Below are 21,394 nucleotides of genomic sequence, written 5' to 3' on the forward strand. Positions count from 1 at the left end.
TAACTGTATGATATTTTTGATGGGTTTGAGCCATAAGAACATTCCTATGTGCACATACAAACCCTAATGCTTGGATCTAGGTTTCTCTAATTGAACATGCAATGTATCCAAGACTTTGATTGATAGATCTAATGAAAATATTCATATCATAAAACATGAAATAAGATCTGAAAAATTACCTTGAATTGCTTGCTTGAATCTTCTTGTCCTTGGAGCTTAGAGTCACAAATGTCACTCCTCTAATGGCTTACAAACACCAACTTAGCAAGAGGATGATTAGAGAGAGAGGGGAGGGTAAGAAAAGTCGGCCAGGGTTTCTTCAATCACAAGGATCCCGATTTTCTTAGCCTTAAGGGTCTATTTATACTAGTGAGCCTCCTAGGTTTTCACCCTTAAACCCTAATTGGATAACTTAGGCCCTAAGCAATCCAATCTCCTTATTGATAAGCCTTAGACGATTTCTAGGCCTTTCCTAACCCTAAAATCGTCCACTCCCTTATTCATAAAGAATCATAGCCCAAAGTACAACTATCATACGATTGACAGTTTATGCCGCTTTATTCAATTAATCACTCTAAGTCACCAAATTAATTCCCAATTAATTTATGACTTATATTAATCAAATAACAATATTATTATTCTTTATATTATTCTCATAATATATTAATAATATTTCTTCTCTCATTATAAATCATCCTGTCAAGTTGCTATGGTGAAGGCAACCTAAAAGGACCATGCACAATCGGGTCAAATACTTGCCAAATATAGTTGCAGCCTTAGACACTATTCCAACAGTCTCCCACTTGGATAAGTCTAGTAACTATATACACAAGCATAATCCGATTAGCAATCGTAGCTCTCAAAGACACTGTCAAACTTTGATCTTATCAGTCCTGTCCTGTCCTTTAGATAAGGGATCGTACAGTCCTCTGTTTAGATATCATGCAGACAATTCTATGAAATCAATTTTCCAGCAGTTGGTTTCTCGATCTCAGATTTATTTGACATAGAACTTAATTGAACACATCAATTTAGTTCTGACCGGGCCTGGCACATAAGTCAAATCAAATCATCGAGCGGCCAAGATATCGCTTTTACCCTCTTAGGATAAAAGTAACAGATAAACTTCGACTTATATGCATTTACTTATTCATTAATCAACTATACACAACAATGCGTTTTATAACATCAATTTACTGATGCGGTTTCGCATTATCAATGTACAACCAATTAACAAATAACAAACCATATATCTAGGTTTTAAGACCATATGATATTATCGTCTTGCGATCAACCTTTTCGTCACATTCCATAAGGTGATTCTAGCAAGCGCGGGTTTGTTCCAATGCTCAAAACTAGTTCATAAGCACTCATGAACGTTGTAAATCCCCGTTTATTTATTAAATAAATAAATAAATTAATGGACGAGTGGTAGCCTAAAATAAATAAATATATACATGCGGGGTGTTGGGTTCGAGGAGTAATTGCCATATTTTTAGAAGTTGGGGGCTAAAAACGTGAGTTTGGGACTCATTTTATAATATTTATGAAGACAGGGGCTTCGTGGTAATTATTTGAACTTAATTTAAAAGGAAATGAGGTGGAAGGGTTGATTATGTCATAATTAAGATATTGAGGGTTGCTTGGTAAATTATGGGGACTTAATTTGAAGATATTTTGGAGGCTTAAGGACTGTTTGGTAATTGCCGGACCTAATATGAAAGGAATTATAGAGGTCAGGGTTTATTAGGTAATTATTGGAGTGAAATTGAAATTATTTCTAGATGGAGGGGTCGTTTATGCCATTATGGAAGAAAGTTAATAAGGGTGTCGGGCATAAAAGCGTTCCATAAGCCCAAACCCTAGCCTCATTGTTCAGCCGCCATCTCCGGATCTTCTACTGCCGTCACCACCTTGTGACTCCCCAGTCGCCGCTCCCCCTTCTCCTAGTTTTTCCGATCCGGTCAAGTCTCCGCCTGCTTCCGGTGACACCATGAGCGGCTTAGAGGAACCCCAAAAACCCAAAAGGACCGACGAACTCTACTTCCAGCGAAACCATCCATCGGTGCTGCTCACAGCCGATGGCCGCCGCTGCTTTGCCATGCAAACGCTGCTATCCCCGGCAGCCGGCATCAATGCTGTTGTTGTTCCGTTGCAAGCGACAAGGAGCAATGGCTGCTGTCCCGGTGTTTCTTTGCTGCAATTCCGACGCCTACTCCAGCCGCCGCCTCCTGTCCGACTTCCACCTTCTTTCACGGTTGTATTACCCATCGTCGGCGGCCAAGGTTGTTGCTGTTGCCGCTACGCCGTCTGTTTCTGCCGCCTCCTCGTGTCGCCACCGCAACCAAGAGGGTGGTTGGGTTCTTTTTGCAATTAGAGCTCGTTTCGGGAATCTGTCAGCCAGCAGCTGGGGTCGAGTCTGTGGGACTTCAGCAAGTGTGGGATTATGTTTTCAGGATTTCAGCAGTGTGAGGTGAGTTACCTTCCAGTAGCGGTGGGTCTACGGCCACAATGCTGGCCCACCAGTAGGAGTTGTATGTTAGATGATTGTCTTTGTGATATCATCTAGGTTTGCTACTACCTGATATGTTATGTGCTGGCATGATATGTTATATGTGATAGTAGTAGAGTTCGGTTGTTAGGACCGAAGGGTAGTTCGGACACCCCAGGTATGTCTGATAGTATGTTTGTGTTATGATATATGTGATAGTAGCTGAGTGTGGGCGAGGCCCGTATCTTAGAGATAGTGGAGTGTGGGTGAGGCCCGTATCTCCCAGCTAGCGGAATGTGGGCGAGGCCCGTATCTCCTAGTTGTTCAGTATATGATTGTATATACTTGTATGTTAGGGTTTAGTAGCTGAGTGTGGACGAGGCCCGTATCTTAGAGATAGTGGAGTGTGGGCAAGGCCCGTATCTCCCAGCTAGCGGAGTGTGGGCGAGGCCCGTATCTCCATGAGTGTGGGCGAGGCCCATATCTCCTAGCTGTTTAGTATATGATTGTATATACTTGTATGTTAGGGTTTAGTAGCTGAGTGTGGGCGAGGCCCGTATCTCAGAGATAGTGGAGTGTGGGCGAGGCCCGTATCTCCCAGCTAGCGGAGTGTGAGCGAGGCCCGTATCTCCATGAGTGTGGGCGAGGCCCGTATCTCCTAGCTGTTCATTATATGATTGTATGGTATGTGGTATGATGGGGGAACTCACTAAGCTTTGTGCTTACGGTTTACAGTTTTGGTTTCAGGTACTCGTTTTCAAAGGAAGGAGTCGGCTTGATCGCAGCGCATCACACTATGTTTTCCACACAAGAGATCTTTGGGATTACACTCTGATATGGTTTTACGATAAAATGCTTTGATTATTGACACGTTGGTTTTGACATGAGATATGAATATGAATGTTTTATTACTGATGGTTTTATATAATAATGTATTTAAAAATGAAATTTTTGGCCTTGAATTTTGGGATGTTACAAACGTTGCAACAAACTTTTGCTATGTCTAATACCATTTAGACAATCTACACACCAATTCATGACAATCTTCATTCATACCTACTTCCAACATATGAACGATTGTGGATTGTTTGAATAATTCGATTATTCTTAATAAACTCAATTATTATGGAAGTCAAAACATGCAAAGTGAAACAATAGCTAAACAATTAACATAAGACAGTAACATTACTCATAAACAATACTCCTTTATTTAATCATCAAATGTTAATTACATTTATCTATTACACGTTTCTAATATCTAATCTAAACTATTATCATCCTTCAGCTCAATACTCCTAGCATGCTGCAAGTGTTTAACCCTGCTCAGTCCCTTCGTAAGCGGATCTGCTGGGTTATCTTCTGATGATATCCTCTTAACCACAAGTTGTCCTTCTTCTACTCGATGTCTAATAAAGTGATATTGTCTGTCGATATGTCGAGATCTACCATGATCCCTTGGTTCCTTGGTCAAAGCAATTGCTCCTTCATTATCACAGAAAATTTCCATAGGCTCCTTTATGGCAGGTACAACTCCAAGATCACCGATGAAGTTCTTCAACCATATTGCCTCCTTCGACTCTTCGCTCGCTGCAATGTACTCTGATTCGCACGTTGAATCAGCTACGGTTTCCTGCTTGGAACTTTTCCAAGTTACTGCTCCTCCATTTAGGGTAAAGACCCAGCCCGACTGCGAACGGTAGTTGTCCCTGTCGGTCTGAAAGCTGGCGTCACTATACCTTTGCACCTTCAAGTCATCACTCCCTCCGAGGACTAAAAACCATTCCTTGGTCCTCCGAAGGTACTTAAGGATATTCTTGACCGCAATCCAATGGGCTCTGCCAGGGTTCCCTTGATATCTACTAACCATGCTCAAAGCAAAGGCTACATCAGGGCGAGTACAAGTCATAACATACATGATTGAGCCAACTGCGGAAGCGTATGGTACTCGGCTCATTTCTACTATTTCAACTTCGGTACTCGGACTTTGAGTCTTACTCAACTTGGCATTACTTTGTATCGGTAATTCTCCCTTCTTCGAATTTTCCATACTAAAACGCTTTAGCACTTTATCCAAGTAAGTGTTCTGACTAAGTCCTATTAGTCTCTTACTTTGTTCTCTCACTATCCTTATTCCCAAAATATAGGAAGCCTCTCCGAGATCCTTCATAGCGAAGCACTTCCCGAGCCAGGACTTAACCTCCTGCAGTGTCAGGATGTCGTTTCCTATGAGTAGTATGTCATCGACATACAGAAGGAGGAAGCTAACTATACTCCCACTGGCTTTGACATATACACATGATTCATCTTCGCTTCGTACAAATCCAAACTCTTTGACTTTCTCATCGAAGAAAAGATTCCATCTGCGAGACGCTTGCTTAAGTCCATAAATGGACTTCTCAAGCTTACACACTCTATTTGGATGCTTCGGATCAACAAAACCCTCTAGCTGAGCCATGTAAACATCCTCAGCCAACTTCCCATTAATGAAAGCAGTCTTGACATCCATTTGCCAAATCTCATAATCATGAAATGCAGCAATAACAAGCATCACTCTAATAGACTTTATTTTCGCAACTGGTGAGAAGGTCTCATCATAGTCAACTCCGGGAGTTTGAGTAAAGCCCTTCGCAACCAATCGCGCCTTATATGTGTGTACGTTTCCATCCACGTCGGTCTTCTTCTTGAAGATCCATTTGCACCCAACGATCTTACGTCCGGGCACATTATCAACCAAATTCCAAACTTGATTGTCATACATGGATTGGATCTGGTTGTCCATTGCCTCCTTCCATTTTGCAGACTTCGGGCCTGCCATGGCTTCCTTATAGCTATTAGGTTCATCTAGATTTATTAGTGTACCATCACTAATATACGTGTACCCTTCGGTAGTAATATGAAAACCATAAAACTGGGGTTGAACTCTAACTCTTTCGGTACGTCTAAGAGGTAAGGACTTGTCAATCGGTTCAACCGAAGTTTCCTCCTTGGGTTGAGCGCCAACGGTAGAGGTTCCTTCATCAATCGATTCTTGAATCTCTTCAAGCTCGATTTGCCTCCCACTGTCTCCTTGGCTTATGAGTTCTCGCTCTCGGAAAACCCCTCTCCTCGCAACGAAGACAACATTGTCATTCGGTATATAGAAGAGATATCCAAAGGATTTCTGCGGGTAGCCGATGAAAATACATCGCTCGCTACGAGGTTCGAGCTTGTCGTGAGTATCTCGTCTTACGAAAGCCTCGCAACCCCAAACCTTGATATGTGCTAACGAGGGAGCTTTCCCTGTCCACATCTCGTGAGGTGTTTTGGCAACCTTTTTAGTAGGGACTCGTTAAGGATATGGGTGGTAGTCTCTAAGGCATACCCCCAGAATGAGATAGGTAGTGAAGCACGACTCATCATAGAACGAACCATGTCTAAAAAGGTTCGATTACGCCTTTCTGCCACACCATTCAACTGCGGTGTCCTAGGTGGCGTCAATTGCGAAACTATTCCACATTCTTTGAGATAGTCGTGGAATTCAAGACTTAGGTACTCTCCTCCTTGATCGGATCGAATCATCTTGATTTTCCTGCCCAATTGATTCTCCACTTCAACTTTTCAAATGTTTCCGACTTTTGCTTGATTAAGTAAATATACCCATATCTACTATAGTCATCGGTAAAAGTCACATAGAAGCGGTTCCCATCCTTTGTGGTTGATCTAAAGGGTCTACATACATTGGTATGTATGAGGTCCAATAAACCCTCACCCCTTTCACATGTGCTAGTAAAGGGTGACTTGGTCATCTTTCCAAGTAAACAAGATTCGCATGTGTCATCTTCCCTAAGGTCGAATGACTCCAACACTCCATCCTTTTGGAGTTGGGCTATGCGCTTCTTGTTGACATGTCCAAGACGACAATGTCACAAGGATGCTTTATCCATACTATTGGAAGAATCCATGCACAAAACATCATTTCCTAGGTTATCTACAATCATAACAGTTTCATAAATTCCATTACATGGCATTGCTTCAAAATATATGACACCATTTAGATAAGCATAAATTGAACCATTCTCATTATTAAAAGAAAATCTAAATCCTTTTCTAAACAAACCATGAAACGAAATGATGTTTCTTGCCATTTCTGGCGAGTAGCAACAATTATTCAAATCTAAACATAATCCATTACTAAGCACTAGAGAATACACTCCAATCTTGGTCACATGCGACGATCTTCTGTTCCCCATGATTAGATTTATTCTTCTACGCTCCACATCCCTATTTCTTCTTAGTCCCTGCAATTCAGAACAAATGTGGTAACCACACCCAGTATCTAGGACCCAAGAAATAGTATGGGATGAATCATTAGATTTAATTGTGTAAATACCTGCGAAAGGCGGCTTGATCTTTCCTTCCCTGATGGCTTGCAGGTATTCTGGGCAGCTTCTCTTCCAATGCCCTATTTTGTGGCAGTGGTGGCACTCTGCCTCATTTGGGTTAGGGTTGGGCTTAGCAGGATCAACTTTGGTCCCACTAGAAGAGGAACCATCTCGGGACTTTCCCTTGCAGTGGCTATTAGACGGAGCATTCCTCTTCTTACCCCTTCCTTGCCCAATTGCCAAAACAGGAGCAGCGGGTGGATTAGGAGTTGGTGCAACAGACTTGTCCTTGAGGTTGCTCTCAGCAACCCTTAGGAGACCTTGGAGCTTACTTAGGGTGACCTCTTCCTTGTTCATGTGGTAGGTCATCCTAAATTGATTGTAACACGGAGGCAAGGAATGAAGCACCATGTCGATAGCCAAATCTTCCCCAAAGTCGACATTCAACTTGCGAAGACGATCGACATACCTTTGCATCTTTTGCAAGTGAACGGTTAGAGATTCTCCATGTCCCATTTTAGCAGAGATCATGTTAGTGAAGATCTCGTAACGTTCCTGCCTTGCTTTTTGATGGTATCTCTCCAATAAGTCTTGATGCATCTCGTACGGGTACATGTCCTCATAGGACTTTTGGAATTCGACGTTCATTGTGGCTATCATGATGCAATGAACCTTCGTCGCATCACGTTCATGAGTCTCAAAAGCAGTCATTTTAGCCGGAGTAGCGATTTCTGGATTGATCTTCTCGAGCTTCTCATCAAGGACATACTCCTTGTCCTCGTCGCGAGCAATCGTGCGAATGTATCTTATCCATTCGCTAAAGTTCGTTCCATCGAAAGTTACCTTTTGGCAAAGGCTCATCAATGTGAATGAACTAGCAGCAGCGTTGTTCGCGTTCGACATCTACAAATAGAAAGGACAAAGATAGATTAGAATTTGAATCCCTAATTATCACCCAATAAGAAAAATTAGGGCTAGGATCCAACAACAATATTTACATATTAGAAAAGGGATTCCGTAATCCAACATGCAAACAATTTGAAGGTAAGTGAATGACGATTCACTAATTCTCCACCATGAAAACATAACCTTAAGTTCTAAATGTATTGACAATTCCTAGGTTTCGATGAGATTCATTGAACTTTTCAATGGCATGTTTAAATCTCGATATGCCCCTCTCGTTTGTGACTGGGATGCCGAGGATCACAAAGTGGGTGTGAATAACCATGCAAATCTACACGGTGCCTTCATTGTAACAATCACCTATTCGATGTGCCGGTAAACCACACACGCTCCACCGAACTATGATAAACAATGAATCACCCTTTGCCACCTATGCTTAGAACCAATTAGTGTGCCGGTAAACCACAAACGCTCCACTAACTTCTTAGCAAGGGTGCAAAGTGTAATTTCATGGGATTGAATCAATTCACTTTTCCTAAAGTAACTAAGATTGGGAATTTGAAAAACATGTAGTTACTTTGTATTTCAATATTATACTTTTAATGAGAAGATGAGGTTGCCCTATCGTACCTGTTCGGCTAACGACCCTCCACCAATCAAGCAAGCGGTGAGTGTGAGTGTACACCCATTAAGCGCCATTTTATAGGCCGCAACCTTATACCCACCTTATAGATCGGCTTCGTGAATGAGGCCTACTAACGGTAAGACTAGCATTTTAATTATACATATATATATATATATATATATATATATATATATATATATATATTAAGCTTGTAATCATATAGAGTATAGGGTTGAATTTTAAACTTGTAAAATTCTAGGGTTTGAAATTTAAATTGTCTAAATTAAACTTTTAATCACAAAACATAAATTTCAAAACTTGAGGACAAGTTTTAAACCTTTTAAAACATAAGGGATCAAATAAAAAATAATTCAAATTAACCATTTAACCTCATAATTATCTATATTTGATTTATTTAAATGTTTCTTGCAAAACAATTTACCAATTCAATTAAAATAATCAATCAATTATCACATAAGGAAATTATTATTCAATTAATTGGTAAATATCTTGAATTAGGTCAAGGATATATTCAAATATGTGTTAAAATCGGATTTATATTGACCCATTAAGATAAAGGCAAGTTTCCATAAGATAAACAGCAAGAAATCCCGAAACTAGCTCCTTCTGACGCTCGAACTCGCCGAGTACCACAATGTACTCGCCGAGTTCATCAGGCAGAAGGACAAAAACGATTTTGGCAATCAACAATCAAGCAACCAATGCATCAATTCAATAGAAACCAATCAAGGTTCTGATACCACTGATGGGTTTGAGCCATAAGAACATTCCTATGTGCACATACAAACCCTAATGTTTGGATCTAGGTTTCTCTAATTGAACATGCAATGTATCCAAGACTTTGATTGATAGATCTAATGAAAACATTCATATCATAACACATGAAATCAGATCTGAAAAATTACCTTGAATTGCTTGCTTGAATCTTCTTGTCCTTGGAGCTTAGAGTCACAAATGTCACTCTTCTAATGGCTTACAAACACCAACTTAGCAAGAGGATGATTAGAGAGAGAGGGGAGGGTAAGAAAAGTTGGCCAGGGTTTCTTCAATCACAAGGATGCCAGTTTTCTTAGCCTTAAGGGTCTATTTATACTAGTGAGCCTCCTAAGGTTTCACCCTTAAACCCTAATTGGATAAATTAGGCCCTAAGCAATCCAATCTCCTTATTGATAAGCCTTGGACGATTTCTAGGCCTTTCCTAACCCTAAAATCGTCCACTCCCTTATTCATAAGGAATCATAGCCCAAAGTACAACTATCATACAATTGACAGTTTATGCCTCTTTATTCAATTAATCACTCTAAGTCACCAAATTAATTCCCTATTAATTTATGACTTATATTAATCAAATAACAATATTATTATTCCTTATATTATTCTCATAATATATTAATAATATTTCTTCTCTCATTATAAATCATCCTGTCAAGTTGCTATGGTGAAGGCAACCCAAAAGGACCATGCACAATCGGGTCAAATACTTGTCAAATATAGTTGCAGCCTTAGACACTATTCCAACAATTTTAGGGTCTACTTACTGGCTCCAGCTGATCGTATGCTCTGCATCCTCTTTTAATTATTTTGAAAATCTTTTGAGAACCATTTTAGAAAATCTTTCCTTATTTTGAGACTGGATTCACACGAGTGTTCCTCCAATTCACTCAAACTAAGGCTCTAATACCAACTTGTGACATCCATAAAATTTAAGCCAAATTTAAACTTTTTAAAACATTTCAAAACCATCAATTATTACAAAGTGTTTTCAAAATATTTCCATGTCAGAGTATCCCATAAATCAAAATCATAAAATGTGAGGAGCTGTACGATCACACCTTCGCCTTCCCGCGACCATATGATGTACCTGAAACCAAAATTGAAACTGTACGCTCGAAGCTTAGTGAGTTCCCCCAAAATACCCATATACATAACAATATACATATAATCACAAACAACATACTATGGGTCCAGTCAACCATCGGGTTGGAGTAACCCAGGCCCTCAACCATCAGGTTGGAATGCCAACATACTATGGGTTCATTCATCCTCGGGATGGAATACCCCAGGCCCATAACCATCGGGTTGGAATACCCACATACTACGAGTCCAATCATCCTCAGGATGGAATACTCACGACCCACAACCATCGGGTTGGAATGCCCAAGTCTGTTGGCTCTCGCACAAAACAGATAAGCCTCAGCCACCAATCAAACATGTGCACATATAACAGATAATCATATAACAGTCTATAGATAGACAAACTGATCTAACGGATCATAACAACATAATAAACATCCTATCTACCGGGATATTGATCTAATAAATCATAATAGCATAATACCATCCTATCTACTAGGATACTGATCTAACAGATCATACTAACATAACATATCAGGATAACAATCCAAAAGGGGCGGCCTTGGTGCCTTAGACCCTTAAGTATAGTGAGGAAAACTTACTTCACAAGTAGCTCAAAGTGATAAAGTCAAACTCCACCAAATGCAACTCCAAGTCCAACACCTACATCTGCTAATGGTTCACTTCCATAAATTCCCAATTACCAAAATACCCCCAGAAGTCAAACTGGTTAACCCTTGGTCAAAGTCAAAGTTAACGAGCAAAGTCAACAGTCCATGTTGACCTGACTCGCTGTGTGCAACTAGCAACTCGTCGATTTCCTTAAGAACTCAAAAGTCACCCAAACCCCTAATTGACTCGCCGAGTTTCCAACCAACTCGTCGAGTCCATGCGTGTTCAGATGTCGAGGAAAACCCTAACTGACTCGTCAAGTCCTCTTACTGACTCACCGAGTTCATGCAGAATCAAATACGAGAAACCTTTGTCCGAATCGCTTATTCGGCTAAGCGACTCGTCGAGTTCATGCAGTCCATCACATATACAAATGTTTTTAAGCCACCCCAAAGCTCCATATTGCAGATCCAACCTCCTAGGACATGGTTTCCACGTAAATTTGCAAACTTTACGTACATGCATGGTCCTACATTCCAAAACTAGACTAAGGAAAAGGTTAACTCAAAGGGAAAGGCCCAAGCTTGCCAAATCTCATAACTTTATGGCTATAGGGACCAAGGGGAGTCCAGATCTGAAGTTACAACTTTAGATCTTGCCCTAATACTCGAAATAACTCCCAAATGTGCTAAAGATAGCCCTAAACCCAACCATGAAGAGATTTAGCTAAAGATAAACCAAGGTAACGAATTGTTACCTTCAAAATGATGCCAAGATGAAGTAGAGTCAGATCCATAAGCTCCTTTCCGCTCCAAGTTTCTTATACTTCACACCTTCTTCACACAAAGCACCAAAATCACTCTTTAAACCTCATAAACACTCAAGAACAAGGTAATATCGATTAGGGTTTCTCTCAGCCATCAAGGGGGTGGTAAAGGACTGGAGGAAGGGACTTAAGGTCTTTTAAATAGGGTGCTAACCCTAAAATTAGGGTTTCATCTCCCAGCACCTACTCGTCGAGTCCGGGTCCACCGACTCGTCGAGTAGATCCCTTATTCCACGCGGGCTAACCCATCTCTACACGACGAGTTGGGGGCAACCAACTCATCGAGTAGGTCCATCAATATTTCATATAATGCTTAAAACTTGTACCTGGGAGTCGGGATGTTATAGCAAATGAATCTAATTCCACCTCATTCTATTGTTTGGCTCAACTTTGTATGATGAAATTGGAATCTTAAATGAAAAAACTTTCCATCGAATACGGGAAAAGCACTGTCATTCAAGAAGATGATGGAATTAATTCCATACTTTGAAGGAAAATGACATTTCACCTTATTACCCTTGTTTTATTTCATAACATAACATCTACCACCATCACCACCACCATTGCCACCACCACTCACCCATCACCACCGCCACCACCACCACCACCACCCCCACCCCTACCACCGCCACTACTACTACCATCGTCACCACCACTACTACCACCAACATCACCTACCACCTACCACCACCACTACACCTACCACCACTACTTATTACTGCCATCACCACTTATCACCGCCACCACCTACTACCGCTTTTACCACTACCTACCACTACCACCTACCACCACCACCGCCACCACCACCACGTACCACTCCATCACCACTTCCACTGCCACCACCGCTACCACCTACCACTGCCACCACCACCCACCATCGCTACTACCACCGTCACCACCAACCACTTACTGCCACTGCCACCATTACCACCTACTTAGGGGCGGACGCAAGAATATATACAAGGTGTTGCCGGTGAAGGAAAATAGGTAAAAAAAATCGAAATACGAAATTTGTTTCCGTTGCGTACGTGGAAACTAGTTGTTGCCGTTGCCACACTGAACACCTAGGTAAAACCGCCCCTTCACTTACTACCGTTACCGCCACCCGCCACCACATACCACTGCCACCACCACCACCACCCGCCATCGTCATCACTATTACCATCACCACCCACCCACCACCACCACCACCTCTGCCTCCACCGACATAAATGCTTAATTAATAAAAAAAAATATTATTTTTATTGTTTATATAATATATGTTTATATATAAGGTTGAAAACAAATTAAAATAAGTAAAACAGATAAAAAAAAACAATTATGTCATTTTATGTGTATTACAATTTTTGTTTTCTGCCAACAGAATTTGAAATTAATTCAAATTTAATTTTCTGCAAACCAATCGGTATGTAAAAAGATACAATTTCGTGATATTTTTTTTATTCATTTTAAAATTTTTGGGAACAAACAAAACGACTCATTTAGAATCTTAATTAAACTTGTAATGGGCTTTTTATTTTTTATTTTTTTTAGTATCGGCCCGTCTCAATTCTCATCCATCTGACATGGAAGTTGGAATGATCGAAGATCGTCGTTTATTCTCTGATCGCAGAAAGCAAGATCAATCACGACGCTGGTTGAAGCGCAATAATCTGTATGAAAATCATTGACTTGCTAGTCACCATCATCGACTGATTCATTGAGCTATGGCTGCTCCATCGTCGTCGGCGACGAACATCATGCTCGCAATCCCCGAGAAGAAAACCGTCGGGGTCGATCTCTACCGCCCTCTCCGCAACTACATAGTCTTCAATTACTCCGAACGCGAGGCTCAGAACCTAGAAGACGACCTCGAAACCCTAAAGGAGATGCGGAACAACATTGAGCGCTTCTCTGCCGCCGATTCCCTCTCTACCCGTCGCGACCTCCTCCAGAACTACATCAAAGCCCTAACCACTATTGAATCGAGGTTTCCAATCTCTCCTGACAAGGATCATGTGAACTCTGTGACCTTCACGTGGTATGATGCGTTTAAGAACAGGAACAAGGCGTCACAAAAGAATATTCACCTGGAGAAGGCCGCGATTTTGTTTAATTTAGGGGCGGTGCACAGTCAGATCGGATTGGCTTGTGATCGTTCGACGGTGGAAGGGAGACGGCAGGCGTCGCACTCGTTTATAGCAGCCGCTGGTGCGTTTGCTTACTTGAGGGATAATGCGGCAACAAAGGCCTCAATTGGGAATTCAACTACTGTGGATGTTTCAATGGAGTGTGCGGGGATGTTGGAGAGGTTGATGCTTGCTCAAGCGCAGGAATCTGTATTTGAGAACACAATTGCTAAAGGAAGCACTCCTGGTGTTTGTGCCAAGATTTCAAGACAGGTCAGTGTTGGTTTTCCACATATAAGCGTCTTAATCTTTCTGCATTGCATGTTATTGCATCAAAAGTTATTATAAGCAGTTTTTGATCCACAAACTCAAAGAAAAGAGTACTTGCATTTGGTTAAATGGTTACAGTCTTATAGAACAGTTTACATAAATATAGGCGGGTCTCTACTATGAGGAAGCAGTAGCTGCACTAAATGTCACACCACTCAATCAACACTTCGACAAGACATGGATCTCTCACATTCAGCTAAAGGCAACTTTGTTCTATGCAGAAGCTTGTTATAGGTATAGCCTAGAGCTTCATGAAAAAGAAGAAATCGGTGAAGAAATTGCACGAATCAACAGTGGCATCACTGCATTATCCGAAGCCAAGAAGTCATATCCGAGGGGTACTTCACAACAAATCCTCGATTCAATCAACAAGCTAGAAACCAAACTTAACTTCAATTTAGATAGGGCAATGAAAGAGAACGACAGAGTCTATCTTTTAAGAGTACCTCCAGTTAATTCTCTCCCTCCTCTTCCTGCATTCTCATTGGTCAAATCAATGAACATGAACGATTTATTGGATGCAAGTAAAGTAAGGATGTTTGCAACTCTTGTACCTGACAATAGTGCAAAAGCTCTTTCAAGATACACTGAAATGGTGGATGATGTCATCAGAACTCAAGCTGAGAAACTGCAACAAGGGAGTGAGCTTGCTAGAGTCCACCTCAAAGAGATGAGTTTACCTGATTCGATTCTCGCATTAGAAGGACATTCTGTGTTGCCACCAGCTTTATGGGAAGATGTGGAAGCGGTGCAAGTTAGCGGAGGTCCAGCTGGCTTACAAGGTGAGCTTCAACAGCTTCATGATCTAAGAAGAGTAAACCATGAATTGGTTGTTCAAACCGAGGAGTTACTTGAGAAAGAAGCAACAGAAGATGGACAATTTAGAAGCCAATTTGGGACACGATGGACTAGACCTCAGTCAAATACTTTGACTAAGAATTTACAAGATCGATTAAATGGATTTGCTGCGAATCTGAAGCAAGCTGCAGATAGTGATGGAAAAATTGATCGATCTGTAAGAGGACACATGGCACTCATGGCTATTCTAGATACTCGTCCTGTATGCTTTCTTGAACTTTGACTAAATTGTTGACTTTTTATATCCTTTAAATCAAGCAATTAGAAATCATCAATTCATCATCATTATTTTTTTCCCAGATAGAAACTGCCCTTCCAAGTTTGGGAAGACCAATAATGTCTTTGGATGCCAATGAAGATGCTGTAGTAGGGGCCCTGAAGCAGAGCTTGGTAACATAAACAGGAATCATTTATATTTATGACATAAAATTCTTAATTGTTTTTTTTTTTTATTTAAAATATATTGTGGTGACTTTTGTAGAGGCAATTAGAGGCTTTGGGTGCACAAAGGGCAGGTCTAGAGGACATGCTTAAAGATATGAAGACAAAGGTATTTATTAATGATAAAATGACTCTACTTTTTTTTTTTTTTTTTCTTTTTTTTAAATTTTAATAATGGTTTTGTTTGCATTTGTGTGTCTATTGGGTTTAGGATGATATACTCCCAAAATTGATGACATCTACTGGATCATACGAGGATCTTTTTAGAAAAGAGATAACAAAATATGATAATATATGTGAAGAAATATCAAAAAATCTTCAGGCACAAGAGCAGTTATTGCTTCATATTCAGGTCTTCTTTCTTATTTCATTTTCAACAAAAAAAAAAAAAACGAATTCTAATTACTTGTCTTCCATATATAGGCACAAAACAACCAGTTTGCAAGCACCTTTAACATTGAGGACTACACGGGTAGGTCCCACATCCACTTAATAAAATATTTTATATTTATCATTTTTTTTTTGTTTATTTTATATTACATTTGGTGTGCAGCTTCTTGTGAGAAGTGTTATAAGCAGATTGAAGGAGCTATAGCCAAGTATAGAGAAATAAAAGAGAATATCAATGAAGGACTGAAGTTTTATGTTACTCTTCAGGTGATAACAAAAGCCTTTGAATAATAATTAATATTAATATATCTAATCACTAAAATTTATATTTTTATGTTATAATTATTGTACATGCAGGAAGCAATCAGCAACATCAAACAACAAGCAAGTGACTTTGCTATGACGCGAAGCATGCAGTGTCGTGAAATGGTGGAAGACGTCCAAAGACAAATATCCGGTCTTAGTGTTCAACCACCTTACTACCACCAACCACCACCACAACCAGGCGGCGGTGGTGGTGGTGGTGATGGTGGGGGGTATCTTTACCCCCCTCAACCGACCCAACAACTGGGTCCAAGTGGACCCTAGTATGGCCCCCCAGGTTGGGAGGGGCCACACAGTACTACTGTACAAGGTCAACAACCTTACCCTCCTCCTTATCAGGGTGGGGGAGGTTACTATAAATAATGATTTGTGTGTGCATACGATTCAGATTCTTTTATTTTTGGTTTTGGTGTGTATAAATAAATAAATGTAAATGTGTGGACTTGGACTTTATTTGATTTGTATGGTAATTGAGGTAGGTAGGTGTTCATGATTTGTGAACTTGTCAGTTACATTACATGTGATAGACATGGTGTTTTGGTAGTTAATGGAATTTCTTACCGAAATTTGTCTCTAACTTGCTTTACTCTCAAGGTCACAACTTTTAACATTTAGGTAAAATCATAATCCTAGTAAACTATAATTTTAGTTAATACAAACTTTCTAAATCGTTTTATGGAAATATAATTGTATTAATATTATAAATGAATAAACTAAAATGCATTTTTATATTAATTTGTATATAAACGTTTTACAAACATAGCTTGAAGCTTTTAAAAAATTTAGAATTATATAAAATAACTTATCTAAAGTCATTGATTTTACAAAAAAGGTAATCAAGTCAATTTGTAAAATTATAAAGATTTTTGTCAAATGCTATTTGAAGTATCTCTTAGATTTTAAGTTTTTGTTTTAGATAATAGCTAAAAGGACCTATTTGTCGAATGGTTTTTATATTTATTTTTTTATTTTTTATTTTTAAATTAAAAGCCAGAAGCTTTCAAGATTGCATGTCAAACACGGCTATTAGCTATAAATAGCTAATAAATTATGCATCGCTAAAAACCAATATTATATTATCTTAGCAATATAATTTTTTAACATTTTAAAACGATGTGTCTTGCCATTATCATTGCTAAATGATGCTTCTTTTGTATTACATGATAGATTAAAAGTCGAATACCCTTGGAATAAAACATTTCCTTTATATAACATAATTGTTGATCGACTCCTAATGATTTCGCATTTCATTTGAAATTATGAAATTGCACACTTTCAAATCCAACCAAATAACCAAATGAAACATGTGATTTCATTCATCAAATAAAATTAAGAAACAATACCTCTATTTTCTCAATCAATATTTATGTATTATAGAACGACAACACCATACATAAGTTTCAATCAATATTTCTTTTAAGTGTCGGGATAATAATGGCAAATTAATGGTGCACTTTCCTCGTGTTTTTAGTTCCATTTCCTATGTCGTTCTTTGACCATTTTTTGTTCCTTTTCAACTTATTCCCTTCCTTTCTTCTTCAAGTCTATTTAGCTTCAAATTCACATCATTTCTACACAAATAAAATAAAATAAATAAATGTTACCAATTTATGATTAAGATTATGGGAAGATCACCACAATTGATCATAATATTTCTTAGTGTATTTCTTGTGATTTCAGCATCAACCAACAAATTTGTTAAATCGTTGTTTGTGTTTGGTGACTCCCTTTTTGATCCAGGTAACAACCGTTTTGTCAAGAATTGCGCTGCTCAAGCAAATTTTCCACCGTACGGTTCAAATTTCTTTGGCAAACCCACTGGACGCTTTACCAATGGTCGAACTGTCGCAGATTTTATCGATAAAATCTGTCACCCTTTTACACAATTAAAACGCCGAACTTATATACATTTATTGTTTTTCATACAAACAATAAAAAGATAAAATGAAAATTTAGTTTTTGATATTTCTCATATATGTATAAATTTATTTGTAGTGATTAAAACTACAATATTTTTTTATGCAGCACAATTTTTGGGGATTGAGCTCAAAAACCATTCCAAGAGGTATATCAAGAGTTCAGAAACGGCAGTCGGAAAGATTTTCCGGCCAATGGAATCAACTTCGCCAGCGGTGGAAGTGGAGTTTTGCCGTATACTAACAAGAATGTAGTAAGATCACCAAATTTATTACCTGTGCTTTCAATACGCAATTATATATATATATATATATATATATATATATATATATATATATATATATATATATATATATATATAGGTAAAGTGAATATACCTAACAACCTTATATAAGCTTAGGTACCTAACCACATTATACTATATTGTTTTGCATTATATTTCCATTGCAATCATCTAAGGTTCTTAAACTTCAATCCTTAACTTGATTTACTTTCAAGATTTTTAGATATTCACCATTATATTCTTCCTACACCATTTGATTTGTAACGGTAGTATATGAAGCCCACCAGGGGGTCTCCGATAGAAAGACGTCATTTGAAGGAAGATAATGGTGAAAATTCAAAGATTTTGAAAGCAATCAAGTTATGAGGTTGATTTTAATCACTTTGGGTGATTACAATGCAAATATGATACAAAATTACATAGTATGATGTGGTTAGGTACCTAAGCTTATATAAGGTTGTTATATATATATATATATATATATATATATATATATATATATATATATATATATATATATATATATATAACCCTAAACGGACCTATTAACCTTTTTTGTTGATGATTTTCAAGTTTGTATGACCACATAGAAATTTGAAGAAAGTTAAAAATTGATTTCTTGGTAATTACTTATGTATTTAATCACCGAATACCTTATTGCGATTTTATATTATATTATTAAACTTTAAGTGTTAATTTAAAAATTATATTTTATATGATAAATATATACCGAATTTATTTTTTGGCAACGGAATCCAATGAAGAACTCAATCATTCATAAAAGAGGATTATAAAATGGATCACAATTAAGATTAGCAATTCCAAATAATGAACTCTAAAGAAGGGAAATCTCCAGAAAAGTCTTAAAATTTTAGTCCAATTTATGATAAAGTCCCAAACTAAATTTTGTTTACAGAAAAGCACAGAATACCGGTTAAAACTTCGAAAAAACCCTTTCCGGCCGGTTTCGCAAATTTAGCCGGTATTCTGTCTTTTTTCACTAGTTTGCTTAAAATTTTAGGACTTTTCCGGTAACTACCTGATAACTAAAATATTGAGATTTTTCTGAAAATTACCATGAAATGAAGGGATATTATTATTAATAAATCATTTATAAACATAACAAATATTTTTATTATAAAAAATGAAATACACTTGTTGCTAATTTCTAAGAATAAATTGGTGGTCTAAGTACTCATCTATTGCATATTGACCACATCAACCTCTCTACATTCCCCTATGCATCGTTGTGGGTATGATAGTGAGATGTACTCAGTCAGTATTCCTCTAATGTTGGTGTTCCTTTTATATTGTTTAACCTAACTACAACCCAACATCCATACCCCACACAGTAACACACATCTATTAAATGTGAAAAAGTGAATCGTGAATGATAGTTTATGTTGTATTTAGGTTAAAGAACATAATGAAAGATGTATATGTTCAAGAATCATTATGTAATGATATTTTCTAATAATATGTGATCTTATAGCATCAGACCAGAAAGTAGACATTTATTGATTGTGTATTAATAAATATTATCAACTCTTGTATTTAATTGAAGAAACGTACGTAATACATCTCACTATGACACCCACAACGATACATAAGAGGATTATAAGGAGTTTGAAGTGGTCAACAAATAATAGACCTAGTTGATCATTCTATTCCTAGAAATTAGAAACAAATGTATTTCCTTTGTTTATAATAAAAATATTTGTTATGTTTATAAATGATTTGTTAATAATAATATCCATTAATTCTATAGTAATTTTCAGAAAAGTCATAATATTTTGGTTATCGGGTAATTTTCAAAAAAGTTCCAATATTTTGAGCAAACTAACGAAAAAGGATAGAATACCGGCTAAATCTACGAAACCAGCCAAATAGGGTTTTTTCGAAGTTTTAGCTGGTATTTTGTGCTTTTCTATAAACAAAATTTAGTTTGAGATTTTTTCATAAATTGGACTAAAATTTTAGGACTTTTCTGGAGATTTTCCTCTAATGAATAAAATAAATTAGGATTAAAAAGCACTCACATAAAATTTCAGCTTTTTGGAACAAAAAAAAGTATCAATATACAACTTTAACAACAGAAACTTATAATTAAAGGAGTCTAATTGTCATTCATAATAGTTAAATGCATCAAATTGTATATTACTTGAACACTTCTTTTCTTCTCTCATTTGATTTTAACCATGTGTGATGGACAGGGGGTAACACCAATCCAAGCATAGCTACAACAACTCAAAACCCTAATTGATGAAAAACACTTATCCAAAACCCTAATTTCAAACTCTCTATTCTTCCTCGAATCAGGTTCTAATGACATTTTTAATTATTTCATGTCACCTCACACAATAAGTTCAAAAACATATGTAGACAACATGTTGAAAGAAGTTTCCCACTTCCTTGACAAAATCTATGAGGTTGGAGCTCGAAGGATCGCCATTTTCTCAGTAGGCCCCATGGGGTGTATTCCTGCTAAAGTTCTTCTACCAGATGCACATATTAACCAATGCTTAGATAAGATAAACAACGTTGTGAAAGACTATAATAAGGGATTGGAAGATATGGTAAACAATATACGTAGAAAGTATCGTGATGCAACTAGTGTTTATGGACTAGTGTATAACATTACACAAGATATACGTGCTAACCCTAGATCATATGGTATACTTTTTCTATAACATGTTATCTTTGATTATATATGTTCATTTTAGAATGAAAGTTGTGATCTTACTTATGTAATACTTATGCATTTTCTTGTGAATTTGAATAGGTTTTGTCAATGTATATAAGGCGTGTTGTGGTGGCGGGCCTCTAAACGGAATATTGCAATGTGGGACCAAAGGTTATGATAAATGTTCAAATCCTGATGACTTCTTTTTTTGGGATTATTTTCATCCTTCAGAACATACTTATAAGCTCATGTCCGAGTCCCTTTGGAATGGAGGTAATAATCAAATCAGACCAATGAATCTGAAGAGTTTGGCCAATATCAACTTGTCATTAACTTAGATATATATATATATATATATATATATATA

General features: G+C 37.8%; 2 protein-coding genes across 2 annotated transcripts; both read left to right on the forward strand.

The window, feature by feature from the left end:
- Positions 1-13,209: 13,209 nt before the first annotated feature.
- LOC111911280 (vacuolar-sorting protein BRO1) lies at positions 13,210-16,639 on the forward strand. The gene is made up of 8 exons (XM_023907083.3): positions 13,210-14,074; positions 14,238-15,191; positions 15,290-15,379; positions 15,471-15,539; positions 15,642-15,782; positions 15,854-15,902; positions 15,984-16,087; positions 16,178-16,639. The coding sequence occupies exons 1-8, from the start codon at positions 13,400-13,402 to the stop codon at positions 16,406-16,408; spliced, it is 2,313 nt and encodes a 770-aa protein (XP_023762851.1). The 5' UTR covers positions 13,210-13,399; the 3' UTR covers positions 16,409-16,639.
- Positions 16,640-20,731: 4,092 nt separating this feature from the next.
- LOC111911202 (GDSL esterase/lipase 6) lies at positions 20,732-21,365 on the forward strand. The gene is made up of 2 exons (XM_023906986.3): positions 20,732-21,017; positions 21,127-21,365. Exons 1-2 carry the CDS (start codon positions 20,732-20,734, stop codon positions 21,363-21,365), a joined length of 525 nt encoding a protein of 174 aa, XP_023762754.3.
- Positions 21,366-21,394: the final 29 nt, after the last annotated feature.

This window comes from Lactuca sativa, chromosome 8, assembly GCF_002870075.4.
Source record: "Lactuca sativa cultivar Salinas chromosome 8, Lsat_Salinas_v11, whole genome shotgun sequence".
NCBI lineage: Eukaryota > Viridiplantae > Streptophyta > Magnoliopsida > Asterales > Asteraceae > Lactuca > Lactuca sativa.

Bases quoted from the DNA above. Each gene is read 5' to 3' on its own strand.
- LOC111911280 (XM_023907083.3), top strand. From the start codon at position 13,400: ATGGCTGCTCCATCGTCGTCGGCGACGAACATCATGCTCGCAATCCCC. The intron at 15,192-15,289 runs GTATGCTTTCTT...TTTTTTTCCCAG, and splicing joins CTATTCTAGATACTCGTCCT to ATAGAAACTGCCCTTCCAAG. The intron at 15,903-15,983 runs GTAGGTCCCACA...TTTGGTGTGCAG, and splicing joins TAACATTGAGGACTACACGG to CTTCTTGTGAGAAGTGTTAT.
- LOC111911202 (XM_023906986.3), top strand. From the start codon at position 20,732: ATGTTGAAAGAAGTTTCCCACTTCCTTGACAAAATCTATGAGGTTGGA. The intron at 21,018-21,126 runs GTATACTTTTTC...GAATTTGAATAG, and splicing joins TGCTAACCCTAGATCATATG to GTTTTGTCAATGTATATAAG.